The following is a 24903-nucleotide window of genomic DNA, read 5'->3' on the forward strand; positions in this document are numbered from 1 at the left end:
AGAACCCAGGAATCCTGGCTCCTAGCCCCCCTGCTCTAACCCACCAGCACCCACTCCCCTCTCAGCATCGGGAATAGTAACCACGAGTCCTGTGAGTTGAGATGGGGCAGGACTGGAGCCAGGACTCCTGGGTTCTTGGCTAACAGTGTGTGTGGGGCGGGTGTGGGGGGTGGAGGAAGGGCAGGGAGTCTGTGTGCCATACAGGGTGTGGCAGGGTGAGCTCTCAATGTAATATCTGGCTGATGCCCCTGGCGCAATCGCTTTTTTCCCAGCTCTGGGGCCATGGGAAAACACAACCCTGAAGAGCTGCTGAAAATCCTCTGGTTCAAATACATGTCTGGTTTCTGGGCCCTTCATTCTGGGCCAGGTTTGCAGGGGCTGCAGGTCAGGAGTGAGGGGCACCAGCAGGACTGGGGGTGGGGAGTGCCCAGGGCTGGTCTGGCAGGGGCAGCGGCAGTGGGATAGACGTCTGGGGCACCTGAAGGGCTGGCAGGGGCTGTGGGTCCAGAGTGAGAGGCACTGGCAGGGCTGGGGGGGGGGGGGGAAGGAATATAGATGTTAAAATCACTGGGCTCCTGCCATTCGGGCTGGGGGCCAGGATGCCTGGGTTCCCGAGCACACACTCTATTCAGTTGTCAGAGACCCCCCTGGTTTCAGGTGACCCCTATCACTCTTTGCCTGGAAGCCAACACGTAGGCCGGGGATGGGGGTCCCATTGGCGACGCTTCCTGCCCAGGGGAGTGTCTCAGACCAGCAATTTGGGCTGCAGAGCCCGTGGTGGCGTCGGGCTGCCTGGAGAAGCCACAGGAACCGGCCGCTTCATTTTCCATCATCTCCATGTGGGAGGAAGCCGCTAACAATGGGGACTTGATTGTCTATGACTCTGACGCTGTCCAGTGGCTCCAGATGTCTGTCACCCCAACGAGGCACGTGAGCCCTCGCCCGGCGCTGAGATGCAGCCACCTCTGGGGCGGGACAGCTGGATAATGGGCAGAGCAATGCATAACAGCTTAGGACAGGATGAGGTATTCCTGACAGGACAGGAGCAGAAGGGGATATTTAGAAGCAGAATGGGCACAGATGGGGAGAATGTGCCCAATAGACCCCCCCACACACACACACACACACAGTCCAATGCCCCAAGCCCCATATGGGGTCCACCCTGACATTCAAAAGGGTTGAGGGCACAGATCCAATAATCACGGTTTGGGCTGGTATCATAACCACTGTACCCTGGGCTTGCAGCAAGAAGACAACCCGGGAGTCCTGGTTCCAGCCCCTTAATCTGACTCAACATCCCCCATGCCCAGCACTGGGGAGAGAACCCCGGAGTCCTGCCTGGGCTGAGCTCTGGCCAAAGGCATCTCACACCTGGAGAGGTGTACCATGTTACGGAAGGAGGGGGGAGGTGCCCCAGGGGCTAGAGCAGGCCCCCCCAGCAGGTGGCAACTATTCTGTGCTGGGCCTGGGCCAAGGATAACAGCAGCTGATACGTGCTGGGCTGCAGGGAGCAAAGCCGTGGGTGCTGCCAGAGCCATTGATCCCGGAGCCTTCGGCAAACAGAGCCAGTCTACCGGCGCCAGGCCCAGTCACTCATCAACCGGGGGGCCAGCGGGGCAAAGGGCAGCTGGGGCAAGCACAGGCCCTGCTGAGCCCCCCACCCAGGTCCCCCCTGTCTCCTACCCAAATGCCTGCCCTCTGCACCCCCTGCCCAGCCCCCCTTGGCACAGTGCCCCTAGCTCCACACTTGGTTCTTGAACCCAGCTCTGACAGGTGCCTGGCCTGGCTAGATCCCTGGACTAAGGCCTATAATCTATTTAGGCCAAAACCTCCCCACCCCCAAGCCAGCCATCAGTGGGGCACTGCTCTGGCTCAGGGAGAGGGACTGAACCTAGTCAGGGCTGGCTGGGACCAGCATGTGCAGCCAGCAATGGGTGTGGTCAGGGCTGGGAATCAGGACTAGGGATGTAATAGTGTAGCCAATTAACTGATTATAGGTTAATGCTATAGACTACACACATTTCCCTCCCCCACCTTGCCAGGACATTTAGCAGGCTGGCCAGCAGCCCAGATCAGTCATGGCTTGTGTCAGGTCTGGGACCTATCCCTGCTACAGCTCTGCATTTAAAGTGTATTAGGAGCTGGGCGGGCAGGCAGCCCAGGTCAGTTCCAGCTTGTGCCAGGTCCGGGAGCTCAGAATGCTCCCCTCTCCCCCAGACAGGTGCTGCTGCTTCTTTATCAGAGGCAGCAGTGCGGGGGGGGCGAGGAAGGGGAGGGCTGGGCTATGAGGGGAGTTGGTTTTTAATCTGGATCCCCTCACAGACCAGCTCCTGCCTAGCACCCCACAGAGGCAGCAGTGCAGGGTTGCGGGGGCTCCTTGGCAGTGAAGCTGGAGTGCAGACTGCTAGACCCGTCCCCGGGGACTATAGAATAGTCGACTAACCAATAAGAATTCATGAAGTTACTCGACTATTCAGCACCCATATCCCACCCTACCCCCCTGTATTTAACATCCCTAACCAAGATGCCTGGATTCTCTCCCTGCTCTGGGGACGGAGTGGGAGCTGGTAGGTCAGAGCAGGGGTCTGGAAGCTAGGATACCTGAGTTCTTTCCCCAGCTCCAGGAGGGGAGTGTGTGGGAGCCAGGACTGCTGGGTTCTATCCATCACTACCTAGATCATGTCACACCTGGAATTTCCATACCATTGGCCCAACCAGGGAGGTTGATTAAGGATCCCTTGCCTGGCACTGAAATGCGGCCACATCTTGGGTGCTTCTTGCAGAAGAAATCAGTGCTTCTTGCGGAAATACTATGCTGCTCCCGTTCGGGCAAAAGTCCCTTTTGTGCAAAAGGGCCAGTGTAGACAGCTGAGACTTGTTTTCTGCAAAAAAGCCCCGATCACGAAAATGGCGAGCAGGGCTTTTTTGCGCAAAAGCGCGTCTAGATTTTGCGGAAAAGTGTCCGTGGCCAAAGTGCTTTTGCGGAAAAGCGTCCGTGCCAATCTAGACGCTCTGTTCCGAAAATGCTTTTAACGGAAAACTTTTCCATTAAAAGCATTTCCGGAAAATCATGCCAGTCTAGATGTAGCCAGGGAGCCCTCACCCAGCACTGAGAGGCAGCCACCTCTGGTACAGGGTGTCTGGTTCCACTGAGCTGTTGGCAAGACCCCAGCTTCATGCCCTGTCGCGGGGGATCAGGATTTAGCACACGAGGGAGCAGAGGCTGGTTTCCGAAGGGATGATACAGCCAGGTTGTTCTTGGCAGGAACCAAACCTAGGAAAGGCCTGGCCTTGGGAGTACCTAATATGGCCACATCTGCTGCAGGAATCCTCGAATCTCTCAGACCCTGGCAGCATCCCACTACCAGCACAACAGGCCCCATATCCCACCCTACCCCCCTGAGGCAGCCAGTCCTTTCACTGGGGCCAGAAGGGAGCTGACATCCCCTAGAGGGGAAAGGACCAGGGCCCCATTCCCCACCCCCTCACAAGCTCTTGGCCCATAAGTGACATCACACAGCCCCAGTTAGTTTTTATTGTTGAATCTCACAGATTTAGGGCATGAGGCAGATCCCCGCTAAGAGGAGGGACCTTTCCCCAGCCCACTCCATCACCCCAAAGTCAGAATCCTGCCTCCCCCCGGATCTGCTTCCTTCCTCCCCAGATACATATCCTCAGTCTCCGGCATCCAGTTCCACTTTGGGGAGATGTTCCACCCGGGTTTCTTGGGAAGGGGGACAGTGGATGGGAGGGAGGGTGGTCCAGAAGAGATTAAAGGTCAAGACCATCCCGTCTACCCACCCCTGCAGTCAAAACCATCTCCTATAAAGGGAGCTAGACAAGTTTGCCTGGGGGCAGCTCCATGCCATGCAGCTGGAATTCTTCTGTCCTAGGGCACTGTGACAATGGTCTGTGCCAGGACTGTCTCCTGAAGGTGCTGCAGCCAAGGTCTACATGCCAGCTCTGTGCTAGTGCTCTGTTCTGGGGATGCTGCAGCAGGGGTCTCCAGAGCAGGCTCTGTGCCAGGGCTCTGTCCTGGGGATGAGATGGCAGTGGTCTCTGGGGGTGGCCAGGCAGGAGTCTCTGGGGCCAGCTCCGTGCTAAGGTGCCACAGCAGACAGGGTTCTCCAAAGCTGGCTCCATCTTTGTGCTGAGGCACTGCGGCAAGCAGGGGTCTCCAGGGCCGGCTCCGTGCTGGGGCACTGTCTCTCATGGTGGTGGGGAAACCCGGCACACTCGGATGTGGATGGCAGAGTTGTTGCGGGCCCGGGCCAATGGTGGGTGCCCGTCCTCATCACTCTGGGCCTCCAGCACATCAGCCAGCTCCACGGTGGAGGTGTTGGCAGCCAGGCGCAGGGCTCCAGCACCACCTGCCTGCAACTGCAAGGCGATGTTGATGGCCCGGTTGATGGCCAGGCCCAGCCCGTGGATGCAAATTTCTGTGCAGCCCCCGCCAGGCCCCAGCAGCTTCTGGCACCGGCTCAGTTGGGCCTTGAAATCTGTCTTCATGTTGACATAGACGTCACCCCGGCGGCGAGGCAGCCGGGGGGGCAAACGGCGCCGCAGGGTCAGCTCTGCCACTGGGGGTGCTGGCTCCGACATAGCTCTGGAGGGAGAGGGGGGAGTCTAGTGCTGCCTGCATTGTGGCCCCCTTTCCCTATGCCCTGAATCAGCTGCCTGTGCCCCAACCCATAATCTGTGAGCAACTTTCCCCAGTCCAGACATTGCCCAGCCCCTTGCAGACATTGTCAGCTCCCCCAGTCCACATATCCACCTGCCCCACTGAGAATCACCCTCCCCCCCACAGACATCCCTCTGCCCCCATACTCCTCTGCTTTGTCTCCAGTCTCACAAGACCACCCTCTCTACCCCACCCCCACACTCCAGAGAGCCGTGAATGACACCACAACTTGATCCCCCGCCGCTGCCCCCTCACTCACCTCCCCGAGTCTCCAAAGCAGGCCGAACCTCCGCTTCCCTTTCCGGTTTTAACTTCCGACTCCACCCTCTCCCCTCCCCCCCCTTCTCCGCGGCGGGGGCGCGCAAGGAAAGTTCACATGTCTACCGGAGCTCGCGTAGGACGTTCGCAAAGCCACCACCATCCCGTGCGCGCGTGGAACTTTCATATTTCCCCCCTCTCTCTGACGGGAGTGCGCGTGGAACGTTCATACCACCCCTACCGGAGCGCGCGTAGAACCTTCACACAGAAACCCCCCTCTCCAAGCGCGCGTGGAATGTTCATGCTGCCCTTCCCCCTTGATTGGAATACGCGTGGAACGTTCATAGCCCACGCGCGCGTCGCTCTCTTCCCGGGAGCGCCTAGTGATAATTAAGGACATGGGAGTTAGGAAAGATGTTGAGGAGGGGAGGAGGAAGGAGGTGGCGAAGGGGAGAATGTGGGGGAGTTGGGGAAAGAGGGGACAAAAGAGAGATGAGACCCCAGAAGCTAGAAGGCCCTCCGAAGAGCTGTGGTCCTGGAGAGTTACAGGAGCCTGGGACCCAGCAGACTGGGGAGATGTGGGGGGAGGTGAAAATAGGGGGCCCGGGGGAAAAGGTCCTGAAGGAAAGAAGTCCCTGCCCTACAGGTCCCTCCCTGAACTATTCAACCCCCAGTCCCGGGCAGCATAAGTCCATTTCTCCCCCTCCCCCCTCTGAATTCCAGGGCTGGGGAGGGGGCCTTGACATTCTTTCCACCTTATGTGGGGGCTGATCAGAGGGGGAGGAGGGACCTGAACCACCTGAAGGTTTCATGCCCAGTTTATTTTTCACCTGTAGAGGATGCCTTTCATTGCTCTCAGGAGCCAAAGGTCACCTTGGACCCAGCCTGGTCTTTTGCTTGCTCTCCCTCCATGTTAATCCATAACCCAGAGCTGTACCCAGGAGTCCTGGCTCCCATCACCCCCTCCCCTGCTCCAACCCATCAGCTCCCACTCTTCTCCCAGAGCTGGGGAGAGAACCCAGTAGTCTTGACTCCCCCTCCAGTACCTAGTGCCCCAGTCAGAGTGTCTCCTACAGGCACCAGACAACTGGACGATTCTGACCCCACCACCACCTTTTCCTTGGAGCAGAGCCAGCCCCTGCCTAGCCCTGGAGCCAGATTGGAGCCAGTGGCTTTGGCTGGAATCTGTTTCTGTCTATCTGTCCAGAGCTAAGAAAAGTTGATGCAGGAAATGCTCTCACCTCACCCTTGGATGCACATGCTCAGTGACACTGCAGAGGGGTCCCCTGTTCCAGCAAAAGCAATGTGGAACCCTGAGCACGATAATGACCAACTACTGGATGTGGGTTTAAACTACTGGGCCAGAGCCCAGTTATTAGCTGCATGGTTGTTTGCATGTTCTGAAATACAGCCCAACTGGCCACCCCCATCCCAACCTCCATCCATCTGTGGGTATAAAAGCCCCTTTATTCATCCATCCATCCATCCACCCCCATACACAATCCCCTAACTTATCTAATCTATCCGTCCCCACACACCCCCACTATCCATCTGACTATCAGTCTGTCTCAACCCACCCACCTAATCACTCCCTCTCTTTCTCACTCTGTCTACACCCCCCTCCAACCTGCCTTCACCCAGCCCAGACCGGTGGCCCTGGCTTTGGTGAGCTGGTTCCGCTGTCACAGGGTGGGGCCAGGATCTGGGGCTATAAACCCTGGGCAGAGGGCTGGGTGCCAGCCAGTGGAGTCAAGCAGGGGCATGGGGCTGTGCAACTCCAGGAAGAAGGAATCCAAGGAGATGGCTATGGGGCCTGGACCCCAAGGGCAGCACCTGGACAGGGAGCTGCTCGGGGAGCCGTACCAGCAGCTCTTTGGCAGGGACCGGCAACTGCTGGGGTGCAAAGCTGTGCAAAGAGTGGGACAGGCTCTGAGACGTAAGGGGGCTGCAAGTTGGGAGTGAGGGGCATCAGCAGGGCTGGGGGAGCCCAGGGCTGGACTGGCAGGGGCTGCAGGTCGGGGGCGAGGGGCATTAGCAGGGCTGGGGGAGCCCAGGGCTGGACTGGCAGGGGCTGCAGGTCGGGGGCGAGGGGCATCTGCAGGGCTGGGGGAGCCCAGGGCTTGACTGGCAGGGGCTGCAGGTCGGGGGCGAGGGGCATCTGCAGGGCTGGGGGAGCCCAGAGCTGGACTGGCAGGGGCTGCAGGTTGGGGGCGAGGGGCATCTGCAGGGCTGGAGGAGCCCAGGGCTTGACTGGCAGGGGCTGCAGGTCGGGGGCGAGGGGCATCTGCAGGGCTGGGGGAGCCCAGAGCTGGACTGGCAGGGGCTGCAGGTTGGGGGCGAGGGGCATCTGCAGGGCTGGAGGAGCCCAGGGCTTGACTGGCAGGGGCTGCAGGTCAGGGTGAGGGGCACTGGCAGAGCTGGGGGAGCCTAGGGTTGGGCTGACAGGGGCTATGGGTTAGGAATGAGGGGCACTGGCAGGGCTGGGAGGGAGCCTGAGCTGCAGGCTAGGAGGGAATCACATTGTTACAATCTGTATTTGGAGTATAAACAGGGTTGGGTGTCCAGGTTTTGTGGGGATTCAGGCTGGGACCGGTTGGGGTTTGGGTTTCCCAGCCCTGGTCTCATGTCACGGGGAGTGTGATACAAACACGCATCAGCCCTTGGTCAAGGACAGCAGCTGCCTTAAGGATTTTCCAGACCTGGACAAACTGGATCCCCTCTTAGACTGCTCTGGATGGGGGAGGAAGGGAATGGGGAGAGGAAAGGGATTCTGCAGCAAACTCCCTAAGCCCTGAAAATCTTTCTGCAGAAACGAGGTTGTGGGTCGGGAGTGAGGGGCTCTGGCAGGGTTAGGCAGGGGCTGCAGTTCGGGAGTGAGGGGCACCTTTCCTGTCCGTCTCTTGCAGCACTGGGTCTGTCCATCCGCTCACACATCCTGAAGCTGGGTGAGGATTGGATCTTCCTCTTCCTCCTGGGCATCTCCATGGCAACCATCAGCTTCGGCCTCGATGTCATTATCTCCAAGTTCCAGAGAGGTGCCTCACCATCCTACAGGACCCCAGAGCCATGGGAGTCACTGGGAAGGGCCAGGAGCCACAGTATAATGGAGATGGGTTTTAGGGTCCCCTGTGAACCTCAGGGACCTTTAGGGTCCCCTGTAAACCTCCTCAGGCTACCCCCAGATCCCTGGCCTCTGTAGAGCCACCCATGGGGCATTGGGAAATGGGGGAGTGGCTGGGCCCTGCGCTGACCTCCCTTCTCACCTGCAGCCAACCTGTGGGTGTATGATGCACTGGAGGGGTACCGCGCCCTGCAGTATTTCTCCTGGATCTTCTACCACATGGGCCTCATGATGGTGTCTGCTGGGGTTGCCAAATACATCTCCCCACAGGCTGCAGGTAGGTCTCAAGTTCCCCTGCCCTGGGAAGATGGCAGGGGGATCGCTGAGCCCTGGGGTTATGGGGGTCTGTGAACCCGGGGTCTCTCTCCCTGGGACCATGGGGGGCTGTGAATGTGGCATCCCCCTCCCCCAGGCCATGGGGAGCTGTGAACACAGGACCCCCCCCCCCCAGGGTCATGGGAGCCTGTGAACACAGGGTCACCAGTGCCTTTGGGGACTGTGAACAGGGGATCCCCACAGCGTGGGGGACTGTGAACAGGGAGTCTCTGCCCCCAGGCCATGGGGAGTTGTAAACATAGAGTCCCCCCAGGGCCAAGGGCTGTAAATGTGAGATCTTCAGAGCCATGGAGGTCTGTGAGTGCGGGATCTCCTCTCCCCCGGGCAGGGGCTCTAACACTTACCCTGCAGGCTCTGGGATCCCTGAGTTGAAGGTGACACTGCGGGGAGTTGTGCTGAGCGAGTTCTTCACCCTGCGCACGGGGCTGGCCAAGCTGGTTGGGGTGATCTGCACCTTGGCTGCTGGGAGCACCATCTTCCTGGGCAAAGTGGTGAGTGTGGGGGGCAGCCAGAGGTATTGGGTGACACAGAGGGGTGGGGGCATAATGAGGCAGAATTGGGGGGCACAGAGGGGTGGGAGCACTGGGGTGGAATTGAGGGGCACAGAAGTGGATTCAGGGGGTAGGGCAGAATGAGGAGGAATTGGAGGTGGGGAAGGGTGGGGGGTCAGGGCGTGCTGTGGCAGAACTGGGGGCACAGAGGGGTTGGGTTGGAATGAGGAGGAATTGGGGAGGATTGGGGGCACAGAGGGGTGGAGGGGTCAGGGGGCTGCATGGGCCATGCTGACTCCAGGTCTTTCCACAGGGCCCCTTCGTTCACATGGCCACAATCCTGGCCACTCAGCTGGGCCGGGTCATGGTGCGGGTTGCTGGCTCCACCGAGGTGAGTCTGAGGGGGATTCTGGTTCTCTACCCTTGCCCCTCTCTCTCACCCCAAACTTCTCGGCCCCACAGCCTTTTCCCTGCATCCCAAATTGCCCTCAGCCCTCAACTCTGCCCCAGCCCCTCCCTCACACTTCATCTTCCCTCAGCCCCACCTCCGAACCACCTCTGTGCCCCCCACTCTGGCGTTCTGGGCTCCTCTTTTTCCCCAGCTCCCACTGTCATGCCTGATCGCCCATCTCTGCCCCCCAGAACCCTGCCCGCAAGTACGAGATGTTGGTGGCCGGGGCGGCCGTGGGGGTGGCTTGCTGCTTCGTGGCCCCTGTGGGGGGTGAGTGATCCCAAAGCACTTGGGGAGGCTGTGGAGGTGGTGGGAGACAGTTGGGGTACAGCCCAGGGTGGGGGCTGGTTTCCTGGTGACCCCAGGGGGCAAGCTGTTCTTGTTGGATGTGCCTGGGAGGAGATGGGAGTCAGAGGGTGCATGGGCCATTTGGGGCTGGAGCCTGGGGAACAAAGCAGAGGGCTTGTGGAGGAGCCGGTTCCTGGCTGACCCCTCCCCTTACTCCCCAGGGGTGCTCTTCTCAGTGGAAGCGACCGGCTCACACTTTGCAGTGCGTGATTACTGGCGCGGCTTCTTTGCCGCCACCTGCGCAGCCCTGACCTTCCGCCTCCTGCCACTGCTGCATGGAGAGAGCGGTATGGGGGCAGTATTGGGGCTGTGTGGGAGCAGAGTATAGTGCAGAATCAGAGGTATGGGGAAGCGGAGAGTAGAGGCAAAGGGGGGGATGGTGGGATGGGAGGAGCAGTTCTGGGAGGCTGGAGAAATGGGGTATGGGGTGAGGGCCGGGGGGGGGTCTGGAGAAATGGGATGCACTGGCCAAGATCCCAGGCCCATGGGAGGCGGTGGGGGTCCAGGCAGTGGAGATAGGGGACCCAGCTCCCCCATACTAACCCACCCTCACCGGTGCTCCCCAGAGACGGTGGCCGTGCTGTTCTCTACCAGCTGGCGTGTTGAGTTCCCCTTCGACCTACCCGAGCTGCTCTCCTTTGCCTTGCTGGGGTGAGTGGGGGCACCCTGACACCCTGCTGGCTTGGCCCCACCCTTGGCCTATCTGGCTCTTCTGTTCCCTGCTGGCCTCAGCTATGCCCATTGTGGGTCCGCCTCCCTCCCATCCCAGGGGAAGGGGGGACACGGATGGGGTGGTGCCCAGATGCCTGGGTTTACCCTGACCCATGTCTCCGCAGGGCGCTGTGCGGGGCGCTCTGCTGCCTTTACCTCTTCTGCCATCGCAACCTCTTGCTGCTGCTGCAGGATCGGCCCCTGCCCCGCCGCCTGCTGGGCCAAAAGTGAGTGACCCCTGAGCTCCCCTTTGGTGCCTTGCCGCTCAGCTCCTTTTAGTCCCCCGGTGCCCCACAAGCTTGCTCAGGTCCACAGGACCAGGTGACGACTGATGGGGGAGACCAGAAACCCCTATCCCACAGCAAGGAGGGCACCCAGATATTTGCACCTCCATGCCAACCTCCTGAGCTATGGAGCTCTACCCCTGACAGCCCCTCTTGGCCCCCTATCCTTACATACCCTCTAGCTCAACCCCATGGCGCCTGTGTCCTCCCCCAACAGTCCCCTATCTCCCTGTGTCTCAACCCCCTCCAATACCTCCATATCCCCCTGACCTTACTCAGTGTCCCTCCCCCACAGTCCCCACCTCCCAGAAGCTGGCCCCTCCCCTGCCCAACCACCCATCGCCCCCCCCAGCCTCTTGTCTACCAGCACCATACCCCTCCCTCACCCAGTGCCCTGTCTCTCTTAACCCTCCTTTTCATTTAACATTTTCCTAATTTTTTTCTCTCCATCTCCAGCAAAATCCTGCATGCGGGGCTGGTGTCCCTGGTGCTGGCGAGCATCACCTTCCCCCATGGGCTGGGACAGTACTTTGGGGCACGGGTGAGTACCCCTACCTTCCCCCCCATGACAGCCTCTCCCCCCGCACCTAATGTCCCCTTGCTCTGTGTCCCCCCAGCTCACCATGAAGGAGCTGCTGGAGACCTTTTTCAACAACTGCACGTGGGGCCGAGCAGAGCTGGGGGGGCTGAATGCCAGCCAGCAGCCCCCCCAACCCTCCTATGCTGAGCCCTGGCTCCAGTGGACCCACCCCCAGATCTCCGCCCTTGAAATGCTAAGTTTCTTCGTTCTCACCAAGGTGCAGCTTGGGGGGTGTTGATGGATGGGAGGATGGGATGGGAGACAGGAGGCCCCATGTGGTATTACAGGGGGAACCTATGGACAGGGGGGCTTGGGTGAGTGGTGATGGGGTACTGTGGAGTGTTGGGAAGAGCAGTGATGGGGTACTGTGGGGTGTTAGTGTAGGGAGCTGTGAATGGGGGACTCCAGTTAGTTGTAGGGGAGTACTGTGTGGTGTCATGGGGGGAGCTGTGAACATGGGGGCTCTAGTGAGGGGCAGGTGGTGGCAGGTACTGTGGGGCACCGGGGGAGAGGAGCGGGTGGGAGAACTGGGCCAACTCCATGAATGGGGGCTCTGGTGGAAGGCAGGACTGGGATGGGGTACAGGAGGCAATGTGGGGTGTTGCTGGGAGCAGAGGGCTATGGTAGGTGGATGGAGGGCTCAGGTGGGGCAGTTTCATTTGCTTGCTTTGTCCCAGTTCTTCATGTTGCTTCTCGCCACCACCATGATTGTCCCAGCCGGCTACTTCCTGCCTGTCTTCGTCTACGGTGAGAACCCAGGCATCCTGGCTCCCAGCCCCTGCCCAGGCTGCAGCACTGGCTGGCTCTGGGCTGAGGGGGGTTCTGGGGGGGGGCTGCAGGAGGGGGTGCTGCTCGGGGGACTCTGGCTTGGGCTTTCCCCATCTCACCACAGAGGGGGAGGGGGGCTCTGTATCCACAGGAGCAGGGCTCGGACGGCTCTATGGAGAGATCATGGCCAAGGTTTTCCCTGAAGGGATTGTCTCTGAAGGCATCCGCATCGCCATTGCACCTGCCGCCTACGCCTTGGCTGGTGCGAGACGCCAGGGCCAGGGGGGCTCAGTAGTGGGAAGAGGTGCTGGGGCTCAGAAGAGCTTTGGGAGGCTCAGGATGGCTATATGGGGAGCAAGAGGAGGAGGTTGGGGGCAGGCAGGCAGTGAAGGCAGGTTAGGCAGAGGGTTCAGGGGGCGCAGGGCAAGGCAGGTAGGGAAAGGTAGGATGGAGCTTTGGGGGCATCCGGGAGTCTCAAGGAGGCAGGGTAGGTGGGGAGAGTTGGGAGGAGCTTTGGGGGCAGCTGGGGGGCTCAAGGGGACAGAGCAGGTTGGGACAGGTGGGAGGAACTTTGGGGGAGGCTGGGGGCCTCAAGGGGGCAGCACAGACAGGGAGAGGTGGGAGGAGCTTTGGGAAAGGCTGGGGGCCTCAAGGGGGCAGATGTTTGGTTGGGAGAGGTGGGAGGAGCTTTGGAGGTGGCCAGGGGGACTCAAAGGGGAAGGGCAGGGCAGGTTGGGCGAGGTGGGAGGAGCTTTGCAGAGACCTGGGGGCTCAGGGGTGCAGGCAGACAGAGTAGGGGGAGGACACTTAGACTCTGCCAGATGATCATCCCTGCCCCCCCCCCCCAGGTGCAGCAGCCTACTCAGGTGCAGTGACCCACACGCTCTCCACGGCACTGCTGGTATTTGAGCTGACGGGGCAGATGTCGCACGTGCTGCCAGTGCTCATTGCGGTCCTGGTGGCCAATGCCCTGAGCCAGCGCTGCCAGCCCTCTTTCTTCGATGGCATCATCATCGTCAAGAAGCTGCCCTACCTTCCCAAGCTCAGCGTGGGCAAGAGCGGGTCAGCCAGGGGACTCCCGCTGGGGAGTGGCAACCCAGGCACCTGGGTTCTCTCCCTGGCTCTAGGGGCATGGGTGGGGTGGCGGCTGGTGGGTTAGAGGAGGGAGCGTGGGAGCCAGGACTCCTGGGTTCTTCTCTCCCCGGCTCTGGAGGGGCATGGGGGCTGGTGGTTAGAGCAGGGGGGCTGGTAGCCAAGACTCCTGGGTTCTCTCCCCAGCTCAGATGGGGGGGGGGGGAACAGTGGAGGCTCGTGGGTTAGAGCAGGGGGCTGGGAGCCAGGATTTCTGGGTTCTCTCCCCAGCTCGGGTGGAGGGACTGGTGGATTACAGCAGGAGGCTGGGAGCCAGAATTCCTGGGTTCTTTCCCTGGCCTTACTCCCCTCTGCCCCTGCTGCAGGGCCCATGACATCTACGCAGAGGATTTTATGGTCACAGATCTCAAATTCCTGCCCCGGGACTGCAGGTACAAGGATGTGCGGGGCCTGCTCAAGAGCTCTGGCCTTAAACAGTTCCCCCTGGTGGACACCCAAGGTAAGTGCAGACTATGCCCCCTGGTCCCACCCCCCAACAAGCCAGCCAGCCCCTGTGCTGGAGCTGCGTGGGAGCCAGCACCCCATAGAGGGGACAGGCAAGTGTGATGTAGTGGGGGATCTGTGGGTTGCCTGCAGGGGGGCGCTCAGTGTCCAGTTTAACGCGGTAAGTAGAGGAGTTTGTTGTTATACAGGGACAAGCACAGAACTGAAGACCCCAGCGACTGGTGACCTGGTCACCCACTGGGGGCCCTCTCCCTACAACCCATTGGCCTCCCATTGACCAGAACTGGCTGTGCTGCCCAAGCTGGGTCTCCCAGTCACTGGCCTTCAGTTCTGTGCTGGTCCATGTAACATCAAACTCCTCCTCCTCCTCTTGTTGTTAAACCACTGAGTATGCCCCATGCAAAACCCACAAATCCCCTACTTTGTCACACCCCATGCCCCATTCCCCACCCCCTGTTCTTGTTTACAGAGTCCAGGATCTTGCTGGGCTCCATCCGGAGGAAACACCTGGCCAAGCTGCTATCAGAGCAGCTGAGCACGGAGAAGCGATTCCAGTATTTGCTCCACCAGTCTGAGGTCAGCAGCATCGCAGAGCCTGTGAGTGCAACTGGCTGCCCTGTCCCAGAGGTGGCTGAATCTCAGTGTTAGGAGCGGGATCCTTGTGTAACCTGTCACCCTACCCCAGAATTGGCCGCATCTCAGCACTGGGCAAAAGGTCCCTGTGTAACCAGCCACCATGCCCCAGGGGTGGCTGCATTTCAGCACTACACAAAGTGCCATGGATTTGAGTCTGGAATTGTTTCCATTCCAGCTTCTAGGTGAGGATGGAGCTTTGGGGAGCCCAGAGGAGAAGCCAGGTGAGAGGCCAGGCACATAGGTTCCAGGAAGGGAACAGTTTAGGATTTTTGTGCATAGGGGGATCAATCTGGCCTTCCCCTCGCTGTGTCTGTCTCTTTTGCAGAAATGCCAAGGGCTGTGACCAAGCAGGGCGATGGACAGTCATTGAAGGAGGAGGTGATGACAGAGTCAGGGGGCTGGGAAGGTGTCCAGTGAGGGGGCCCTCCTTTGAGAGGGTGCAGGTGGGATGGGGTATTTGGCCTCTTGGATTGATTGCTCTTGTGTGAGGGATGGAAGAGAGTGGAGGGGATTGTGGGGACAAGTAAGGAGAGGCCTGTGGATTGCAGCTGTGGGACTGGGGGGCTGGGAAGGCTGTAGCACTCCCATCACACAGTGAAACCATGGGAGCTGATCCATGTCTCCCCCACACCCTGCAGGAGCAAAGCGCCCAGCTGTCTGTCAAGATGAAAGATGTCCGTCACTTGGTACGTTGCGGGTGGAGCAACCTGTCTGTGGGGACCCCCACCAAGTACCTTGGATGGGGGATGTGACCCCGCCAAGCCCACCCCTCCCGCTGTCTGCAGGACAATGGAAGAGATGGGGGTTTCAAATCTCCCCCCAGACTATCAGGGTGTGGACTCGAGGGACCCCCGAATATCAGGGTTTCAGAGTAGGGGGAACCCAAGTATTGGGGGCTGTATTCAGGGGACCCCAGAGTATTGGGGTCCAGATTGGTGGGAACAAAGAGTATCAGGGTTTGGAATGGGGGGCAGTTTCCCACCCCATATGCTTCTTGGGGTGTTCCTAGCATGATTTGTCCCATCTGCTAGCACAAAGGATGCTGGAAGGCAATTGATGATGCTGGAGCATAGCTGGTGTTCCCAGAATCCTTTGCATTGGAGCATGGCCAAAGTTCCCAGCATGCTTTGCCCCACTGCTTAGTGAGCCTAGTGCAAAGTATTCTGGGAGAACCCCTGAGGGGCAGATATTTCCCAGCATGCTTGGTGGGACTGGCACAAAGGACTCTGGGAGGGTGGGGTTGGATATTTCCCAGCATGCTGTGTGCCCCGACTGCAGGTGGAGGAGTGGGAATGCCAGCAGCTGCAGGGGCTGGTCCGGTTGGAGGAGCTACCCATCGACCCAGCCCCCTACCGGTTGCTGGAGAAAGAAACACTCTATCAGGTGGGTGCCCTTGCCTGGCGTGTCCTCCCAGCATTCTTTGCATGGTGGGCATAGGCTCCTGTGGGGGTGGCTGGTGTTCCCAGAAAATTTTGCAGTGATTGTGCTCAGCAGTGATACAAATGGTTCTGGGACTGGGAGCATGGGAGGGATAGAACTGGGCAGGCCATCCCAAACCCATTAGTATTGGTGCCAGCTTCAGCCAGGCACGGAATAGGTAGGGTAGACCTGAGCAGATCTCACATTTGCATGAATCTGTATATGAATAGGACTGTTGTTGGCATATGCTGCACACTTGGGCTATGTCTACACTAGTATGGCCATTCTTGTGCAAGAATCCGCAAAGCATCCACACTGCCCGCCCTCTCTTGCACAAGGAAATTTACAGTACGGCGTGGTAAGAGAGGCCTTCTTGCACAAGAGCTACGCTCTTTTTTAACTGGTGTAAGCCCTCTTGCGCAGCAGCTCTTGCGCAAGAGGGCAGTGCGGATTCTCGGCCAGGATTTCTTGCGCAAGAAAGCCCTATGGCTAAAATGGCCATCAGAGCTTTCTTGCTCAAGAGAGTGTCCACACTGCCATGAGCGCTCTTGCGCAAAAGCACAGCTCGCACATGGTAGTGTGGATGTTTTCTTCCACAAGACTTCTTACACAAGAACCCCTGTGCAAAATGTTCTTGCACAAGAAGCTGCCAGTGTAGACATAGCCCTTGGGAAGAGCAATTAGCATTTATGGGGGGAAGGACAATTAAATATTCAAATCCATCTGCAGGTCATTTGCATTCATACCTCAATATACTTAATCTTTGGAAGTAATGCCTTATGTATGTTGATAAGAATTTGCATATGCAATTAGAGAAGGGAGGAGATGTGAGTGAATTTACATATACAATTAGGGTGGAATGGGAATGATGTGTTAATTTGCATATGCACACAGGGTGGGAGGAGTTAGATAATCAATTTGCATATGCAATCAGGTCGGGAGGGGCTGGCACATTGATTTGCATATGCAATTATGGTGGAGAAGCTGATAAGTCAATTTGCATATGAAATCACTGGGATCTTTGTGAATTTGCATATACAATTAGGGAAGGAAGGGCTGACATCCATTTGTGCATGCAATTAGGGTGGGAGAAGGTGGCAGGTCTATTTGCATATTAAATTTGGTGGTGGATCTTGGTAAATTTGCATAGTCAATCAGGTGGGAGGGTCTGCATGTCAGTTTGCAAATGCCAGAAGGAGGAGAAATGGGCATACAGAGTTAGGGTGGGAGGCAGTGTTCCCGCTAACATTTTCTATCCTTGGGCTAGCTGAAATTTCTTTTGTTCAACACCAATATTGAGATAGTATGTGGATATGCACCACCAATAAAAGCAAAAAAACACACATTTTAGATGGATGGATGTAGAAGCCACAGAACAAATTAACACATTGCTTCAGGGTTTGAAGACAGATGCATGTTTCAAAGAGCTTGCAAATAAGGCTTCATCCTACAAAACAACTAGCATCCCACCTAGTACTTGCTACTTCTGACTCATAAGAGCCAGAACGCTTATGCAAGTCAATTTGCATATGAAATCACTGGGATCTTTGTGAATTTGCATATACAATTAGGGAAGGAAGGGCTGACATCCATTTGTGCATGCAGTTAGGGTGGGAGAAGGTGGCAGGTATATTTGCATATTAAATTTGGTGGTGGATCTTAGTAAATTTGCATAGTCAATCAGGTGGGAGGGTCTGGCATGTCAGTTTGCATATGCAATCAGGATGGGAAGATGCGATCTTCCAGAACTCTACCACATAGCAAAGATCTGGCCTTAATGCAATACAATTTTTCATGTATTAATTAGCAACACAGGATTTAAAAAAATAATTAAATTCAGAGTTTTAGATATATGCAACACTTATAAAATATTTTAATAGATTTTTTTATTCTTACCTTAAGCCATTAACACCTAGGTAAACTTTGTTTGAAATGTACTCATGCGGCTGCATCTAGACTGGCAAGTTTTTCCGCAAAAGCACTTGCTTTTGCGCAAAAACTTGCCAGCTGTCTACACTGGCTGCTTGATTTTGCGCAAAAGCACTGATGTTCTACTGTCCGAAATCAGTGCTTCTTGCGCAAATGCTTTGACGTTCCCGTTCGGGCAAAAGCCCTTTTCCAGAAATGTTTTTGTGCAAGAGGGCCAGTGTAGACAGCTAAAAACTGTTTTGCACAAAAAAGCCCCTATGGCGAAAATGGCGATCGGGGCTTTCTTGTGCAAAACCACATATAGATTGGCATGGACGCTTTTCCACAAAAAGTGCTTTTGCGGAAAAGCGTCCGTGCCAATCTAGACGCTCTTTTCCGCAAATGCTTTTAACGGAAAAACGTTTCCGTTAATAGCATTTGTGGAAAATCATGCCAGTCTAGACATAGCCATGCAAGTATTCTGGTACAAACACTCATCTTATGCAGCCAGCCCCATATCTCCTTTCTCAGGAGGCTTGAGAGTGCTGAGTTCCTGCCTTTCTCTCCTGGGGCGGATTGGACTCTCCAAACTTTCCTCTGCTCTGACTCCACTTCAGCCAATTACCCACCCACCCACCCACTCACTCACTCCCCCCCCCCAGTCACTTATTGTCTCCTTATCTCACTTTTTATTACCTGCTCTGGGAGCTGCTCCATTTCAAGCATGGAACAGCCCAGTTTAACTGTTTGCTCAGCAAGATGACATATTTCCCCTGCCGGTCAGCTGAGCTTCTTGCCTGCATGAGAGCTTTAAACTTCTGAGCAGAGCTCAGAAAACAGCTATGCCATCATGCAGCCATGCAGCTTACTGGAAACTTAGGTGGGAGGGGTTGTGCATTTGCATATGCAAATGAGCACTGTCTGCACATTTGAGTTGCTTGCTCATTTGCATATGAACAGTATAAGTGGAGACTTATTTGCATACTCAATAAGCAATACTCATTTGCATGTCATTTTGGTCCTCTCCCCCCTGCCCCCCTCCCCATCACTGAGGTACAGGGAGCCACTGGGCCCTGAATCCCCATCCGCAGCCAGACATGACTCTCCGCCAGCAGGTAGAACAGATAATGTATTAGTTCACAGGGACACATTGTAAAACAGACTTGTTACCCCAGGAACCAGAAGCAGCCAATACAATTTGTCTTAGGGAGAGGGAGGCCCAGAGCCAGGGCCCTGGGTCCCCTCCCTGTCTCTTAAGCCAGCAGAGACTAATTCACACACTTAGCTACTGGTCCCTGCCTTACTGGCAGTCCCACTTCCTCCTTTGTCCAGCTTCTCAGGCAAAAGGTGTCCCTTGTTTTCACCTCATGTTCCAGGGACTCTTGGCCATTGTGAATGTGCTTGCCTGGGCAGCCTGGGGCAGCCTCCCCTCAGTGAGAGTCACACCCAAAATTCCCATCTCCATCGGGGCACTGGTGCAGTGCCTAGAGAAACTGAAGCATGCACACACAGAGTTACTACAGAACAGTACAGGACAATGGAAATCACATGCAACATAACAAAGTGAACAGAGCGAATAGAATCCCCACATTGTCACCCCCTGATAATGTGCCACCTGCTGCCAAGAGCCCCCCCCCCCCCCAGCCCCACTGTCCTGCAGTCTCAGTGAGGGCTGATCCCTAACCCTACCCTATTTTGATCCATCCTCCCCTCCTCAGTTTGTCTCCTGACATGCACACACCCATTTCTGCTCCACAGTGTTATGACCTCTTTAACCTGCTGGGACTGCGGACAGCATACGTCACCAACATGGGCCAGCTGGTTGGTGTGGTCAGCCTCCGAGAGGTAGGGCTGAAGGGTGGGAGGCACAGGGGGGCATGGGGTGGGGAGCACAGGGCTGTTGCATGGATCCTGGAGAGGTCAGGGAGCTCATGAGGAACATAGGGGGCAGGTTGCAGGGTCTACTGGGTCAGGGAGAGTCTTTGGGGTTCAAGAAATTCAAGGAAGGAGCCGGGGCAGCAGGTGGGGGTTATGGGAAATGAGGGGGTTCAGGGATTTGGGGGCTGAGAGGTGATGGTGTGGGGTGTGTCCCTGACGTGCTGCCTCTGTCCCCCAACCAGCTCAAAGCCGCTGTGGAGGGATCAGTCAAGGGCACTTTCGCCAAGCGCCAGCCCCATGATGAGGGGCAAGTCGAAGGAGACCCCGATCCCAATGGATCCTCAGCCTAGCAGGGACTGGAACATGCGGCCTACTCCTGATTCCACATTCCTCTGGAGCCCATGGGGGACAGGGCAGGGGGAGCTACCACTTAGCCCCTCTCTGTTTCTCTTGCACTCCAGCTACAATAGCCCTGGCCATTCCAGCAACCCCTAAATTATTAAACCTCCATTTTCTGCCCTCACTGAATAATGTGAGTAACTTTTGGCAGCTCCACTCAAAATCACCCAGTAAAGATCCAGTTACATTTTTTGTCGGTGTTTATTATTCCTCCTTTCTACATCTTTCTAGGGGGCTGGACGGTTAGAGCTGTGGGCTTGGGAGCCAGGACTCCTGGGTTTTCTGTCCAGCTCTGAGTGGGGAGTGGAGGCTGGTGGGTAGAACAGGGAGGCAGACTCCTGGGTTCTCTCTCCTGAATGTGGAGATGTGATGTAACAAGCTAGTTGATTCTGCAAGCAGGCAAAGAGACTCCAGCCACAGTCATGATGGTCATCGTGGTGCCTGGATGTGAGATGATGCCATCATGTTCCTACACAATGACAACATGGTCTTGTGTTGTCACAGGTGCACTGTGGGATGATGTTTTTCCGTTGATGATATCGTAGGGTAGATGTAACCTCTCAGCATTGTGTTTGACATCAGGGCCTTCTGCTGTTGATATGCTGGAAGCTGTGTTTGGTCACTGGACACCCCAGTGACTTTGTGGCTGCATTTGGTGACATCATAGTCTCACATTGCAGCATAATGCCACAATATCATCATGCACCATCAGGAGTTGCCAGGAGGAGTATGTGGGGCTATGGTAGACTGAGGAATAACTCAGTGTCCTGAGATAGTGACCTAGGCAGCGGGGCCAGGTGGTGGCACTTTTTACTGATAGGGTTGCCAGGTGTCCGGTATTGACACGGACCGTCCGGTATTTTCACCTCCTGTCCAGTAAAAAAATTCAGAAAATACCAGACACCTAAAATGTCTGGTATTTTCTGATTTTTTTTTCCCGGACAGAAGGCGAAAATCCCAGGTGCTTACCAGGTTCCGCAGGGGAGCTGTCCGGCCCGGAGCAGGAAGACAAGATGGTGGGTGGCCGCCAGCAGCCTATTAGGGCCAAAAAGCCTCAAAAGAATTTCTTAAAGGGGTCACACTTTTTTTTTAATTAAAAAAAAATTTTTTTGCTCAACAACTTTGGTCTCCCCCTTTTTTTTCTCAATAGAATTTTTCCCTGGTGTTTTATTTTTTTGGGGGGGGGTGTTCAGTATTTTTTGTTAAGCCATCTGGTAACCCTATTTACTGAGGCAGCGTGACACAATGGCAGCTGCTGAGATAGTGACAACACAGGGCTGGGGTTGACATCGCAAGGTGACACAAGGACATCACACTGCCTTCTGGAGACGTTATCTGGTGAAGCAATGACATGGTGCAGATGAGATCACAGGGCAGGACAGTGACAGCAGAAAGCCATGTGATGACATCACGTGAGATTGATGATGTCATAGGGCTCGTAGTGACATCACATGGACACAGTGTGTGACAATTGCACCACAGGTCTTGGTGGTAAAGCCGACTGGTGACCTCACAGTTCGGGAGAGTGGTGACGTCACCGTCTTCTAAGGAGGGGGTCCATCGTTTTGTGAAGGGATCGTCACGTGACCCGAACGCGTGACCTGGGTAGTACGTCGGGCCAAGGCCGTCGTCCGTCACGTGACGCTGTGGCGCGGGGGCTGCTTTAGCCTCCCTGCGCAGGACTATGGTGGCGCCGGGAGGGGGTGGGGAAGGAGAGATACGCGCGCGGCCATAGCGAAGCGCGGGGTCACGCGAGCCGGGCGGCAATTTGGCTTCTCCCCTGTCATGTGGCTCCCGCGCTTCCCCCTCCTCTGCGGGCTCCACCCCATCACGTGACACCCTCCTCCTGCGGCCGAGCTCCTGTGTCACGTGGGCCCTTGAGCTCCCCCTCCGCGTTCCCTCGTCACGTGACGGGGCTCCGTGCCGCCATCTTGGTACAAACACAAACAAGCGGCGATAGGCGGCGGCGGCGGCGAGAGACCCGGAGTCCCCCCCCCGCCTTCCTGCCGCGCGCGCGGCTAGGCCCCGCCCCCTCCGCGCCAGGCCCCGCCCCCCGCTGGGCGCCGCGGTGAGACACGGGGCCCTTCCTTACCCGGCCCGTCGCTATGGAGATACCGTGGGGAGGGGGCCCTAGAAATCCCGGGCCGGGCCCCGCGGAGGGGTTGGGGCGGCCCCTCCTCGACATGCCCGCAAAGCCCTGGGAGGCGGACAGTGGGGTGCCATCGGGAGGGCAGGGAAGGGGGAACCCTTGGGGGAATCGGCTGAGGGGTGTTTGGTGCCAGCCCTCGGGTGTGGGGGTGCTGTCCCGGCTCACCCCCCTCCTACGCAAATGTTCCTGGAAGTGGAGTGCTAGGGGTGGGGCTGCCTCCTTGCGGATGCTGTGCAGACCCCTGCCTGCCCCCTTCCCTCAAGGATGCGCCTCTGCCCCCCAAGTGCTGTGCATTGGTTCCCCTCTGCCCAGGGATGTGCATTGATCTTCTGGGTTGGTCCCCTTTCCTGACTGTGGCTGTAGAATTGGCCCAGACATTGCTGTGTCAAACTTTTCTTGTTACCCCACTTTCCCATTCCAGGGCTGGTGGACAAATTGGGGGGAGGGACTCGTTGTGGGGGGCCTCAGAAGCCCCCTTGTTTCTTGTTGTTCAGGCTCCCTTTCCCAGGCTGTGTGTGTGGGGTATTTCTCTAGCTACCTTCCATTGCAGGGACGTGTGTCGTGGGTGCTGGTTGTCTTGCTGCCCTTCTGCACAACTGGCAGTCTAGCCAGCCTCTGCCTTTTTGCCTAGATATGTGTTGGCTCCTTGCTCTTGCATGAATTTCTAGGTCTCACCTATAGTTGCAGGGATTTACTGAAAGAATTGAGATGCCAATGGAATTGAAAAGCCCCAAGCCTGTTACATCAAACATCACGTCCCCTGTTTTGCTGGGTGTCGCACTGAGATTGTGGTCCCTGGTTGTGCCACATGTTGCATAGGCACACCCCCACCCACCCAGATGAGATCAGGGGTCGGCCCCTGTTGTGCTAGGCACTGATGTGGCTGTTGTCTGAGGGAATGAAAGACACTTTTAGCTGGCAAAGGAGTTTACGTATGAACAAGTTGTTCTTGGGAAGACCAACTGGGGGAACGGTCTTGTTGGAAATAAGGTGTTCGTTTTTGACATGGTGGGTAATGACTCATTGGGACAACATACTAAGGTTTTGGAGTGTACTCTCCAGGCTGTATTCCTGAAAACCCTGCTTTGGGTCTGCCTTCAGAGAGTCAGAGTAGATATTCACAATGGTCCCTTGGGGTCTCTGCCCACCACTCAAGTGTCTGCTCTATTCTGCACTGGGGCTAGGTACCCAAGCGAGTTTGTAGATGCTCAGGGCAGCAGGAAACTTTCTGAGCTATACAACACTGGCATGGCTGACTTTCAGAAAAATGAGTTGCGGGTGTAAAGCATGAAAACAAATGTGGCGCTGCATAAAATATCTTGGCATAAGAGTAGGTGCAGAATTCATTGGCTGTATTATAACAATAACAGGGATTTGGGGGAGCCCTGTATTACAGCTGTGCTGCATAGCCTCCTCCTGCCAACTGAGCTCAAGGGGCCCCCCAGTTGTGCCAGGTGGTGCACAGGCCCCTGCTGGGTGAGCTCAGGGGCTGCCCTTTGTGCAGGGGGCTCCTCGCATGCAAGGAACCCTGTATAGCTTGGCCTAACGTTGTGAGGGCAAACTGAAGCACAGTGAAGGGAAAGCAATCAGATGGTGGCGGAGCTGGGGAGAGAACCCTGGCATACCAGTGCAGTGGTGTTGCTTCCTCTGGGACAAGTGCTATACAAACCTGTGCTGGAAGAGCTTACAGGCTGCTCCCCATTGGTCATCCTGAGGTCCAGATGAAGTCCTGGCTAGTATGAGAGCCTGTGTGCGCTCCGCCTCTGCTTTGCTGCCATCTGTCACATTACTCACTACTAGGAATGCTTGGTCAAAGGGGTGTAACCACTAGACCCCAATGGGGCACCTGAAAACTGCCAGCTTGATAGAGTGACTGTGGTTTACTAAGTCTGTTCCCTCAATACAGCTTGGGAGACATGGTCACCAGGGCTCTGCTGCAGGGCTGGGCTTAGACCTGGGATCTTGGTCTCCCAGCTTTAGATGCTGCATTTCAGTGTTGTCATCTCGCTGCCCTGAGAGGCAGAAATGCAATTTTAAAATCTGCATTGGGGCTGGGTTTGGAGTAATCCAAGAGACCATGAAAAGGTGACTTGATCCTGGTCTCTATTGTGGGGAGAGAGCTCTCTGAGGGTGACTCAGTGCTGGGGAGCTGCAGTGAGATTAATTCACACTAGAAACAAGTCACAGCTTTGGACCAGGGAGGGAAATTAACTAGGGATATAATCGAGGAGTTGAGTATTCGACTACCTGATAAGGCTGTGCTTATTAGGTAGTCAAGTCAATTACTCAACTACTCATTTCCCCCACTCCTTGATGCTTCTGTCAGAGGCAGCAGGAGGGGGGTGGTGTAGGGGAGGCTGCTGTGGGCTGAGACTGGTCTGGCAGCAGTCCCTGTCCTCTGGGGTCCCAGTGGAGAGCTGGGTCCCTGTTCCCTCGCAGACAGGGGCTGGTGCTGCAAAGCAGTCCCTGTTCGCAGTGGCTCAGGCTGGCCATGGGCAGAGGCTTCTCCAGCAGCAGTCCCAACTGCCTCGAACAGGGGCTGCTACTGGGCTGACATTGCATCGACTACACAATTAGCCAAATAACTGCTCTTCAACATTCTTAAAATTAACCTATTGCAGCAACTGACCCATTGCAGCAACTGATGAGTGGGTTCTCCCGCTCCTGGAGTTTGAATCGGGTTTGGGGAGTGTCTTTCTAAATGATATGCTCCGTATCAAGCAGAAATTTGGGCTTGATACAGGAAACCTGGGACAGTCAGTTCTCCGATTTGTGCTATGTGAACAGTCAGACAAGACACCAGCTTGGGGTGTACAAGAGTTTGTCCAGCCATGATGCTGTCTGGAGTTGGCGCAAGATGTGTTTGTTATAACTGTATCTGTATGTTAC

The 24903-nt window shown here is 56.5% G+C and overlaps 3 protein-coding genes across 14 annotated transcripts in view; 2 read left to right on the top strand and 1 right to left on the bottom strand.

Moving 5' to 3' along the window:
* Positions 1 to 3521: 3521 nt before the first annotated feature.
* On the bottom strand, positions 3522 to 5093 carry POP7 (POP7 ribonuclease P/MRP subunit). Its single transcript, XM_075908412.1, has 2 exons — positions 4941 to 5093; positions 3522 to 4606 (listed from the first exon to the last, which is right to left on the bottom strand). Exon 2 carries the CDS (start codon positions 4600 to 4602, stop codon positions 4210 to 4212), a length of 393 nt encoding a protein of 130 aa, XP_075764527.1. The 5' UTR covers positions 4603 to 4606; positions 4941 to 5093; the 3' UTR covers positions 3522 to 4209.
* A 1617-nt stretch (positions 5094 to 6710) lies between these two features.
* LOC102446628 (chloride channel protein ClC-Kb-like) lies at positions 6711 to 20654 on the top strand. Its single transcript, XM_075907925.1, has 22 exons — positions 6711 to 6875; positions 7846 to 7974; positions 8209 to 8337; positions 8748 to 8887; positions 9201 to 9278; positions 9530 to 9608; positions 9848 to 9973; positions 10253 to 10337; positions 10523 to 10624; positions 11138 to 11222; positions 11299 to 11478; positions 11939 to 12008; positions 12181 to 12291; positions 12878 to 13091; positions 13487 to 13620; positions 14095 to 14222; positions 14437 to 14482; positions 14587 to 14639; positions 14900 to 14947; positions 15540 to 15644; positions 19347 to 19433; positions 19709 to 20654. The coding sequence occupies exons 1-22, from the start codon at positions 6740 to 6742 to the stop codon at positions 19814 to 19816; spliced, it is 2373 nt and encodes a 790-aa protein (XP_075764040.1). The 5' UTR covers positions 6711 to 6739; the 3' UTR covers positions 19817 to 20654.
* Positions 20655 to 21786: 1132 nt separating this feature from the next.
* Positions 21787 to 24903, top strand: part of GIGYF1 (GRB10 interacting GYF protein 1) — a 35964-nt gene continuing 32847 nt past the window's right edge. For all 12 annotated transcript variants that reach the window (XR_012897471.1, XM_075907709.1, XM_075907716.1 and 9 more), the window contains exon 1: positions 21787 to 21933. The gene's annotated coding sequence lies outside the window, so the exon portion shown is untranslated. The remainder of the gene's footprint in view (positions 21934 to 24903) is intronic.

This window comes from Pelodiscus sinensis, chromosome 24, assembly GCF_049634645.1.
Source record: "Pelodiscus sinensis isolate JC-2024 chromosome 24, ASM4963464v1, whole genome shotgun sequence".
NCBI lineage: Eukaryota > Metazoa > Chordata > Testudines > Trionychidae > Pelodiscus > Pelodiscus sinensis.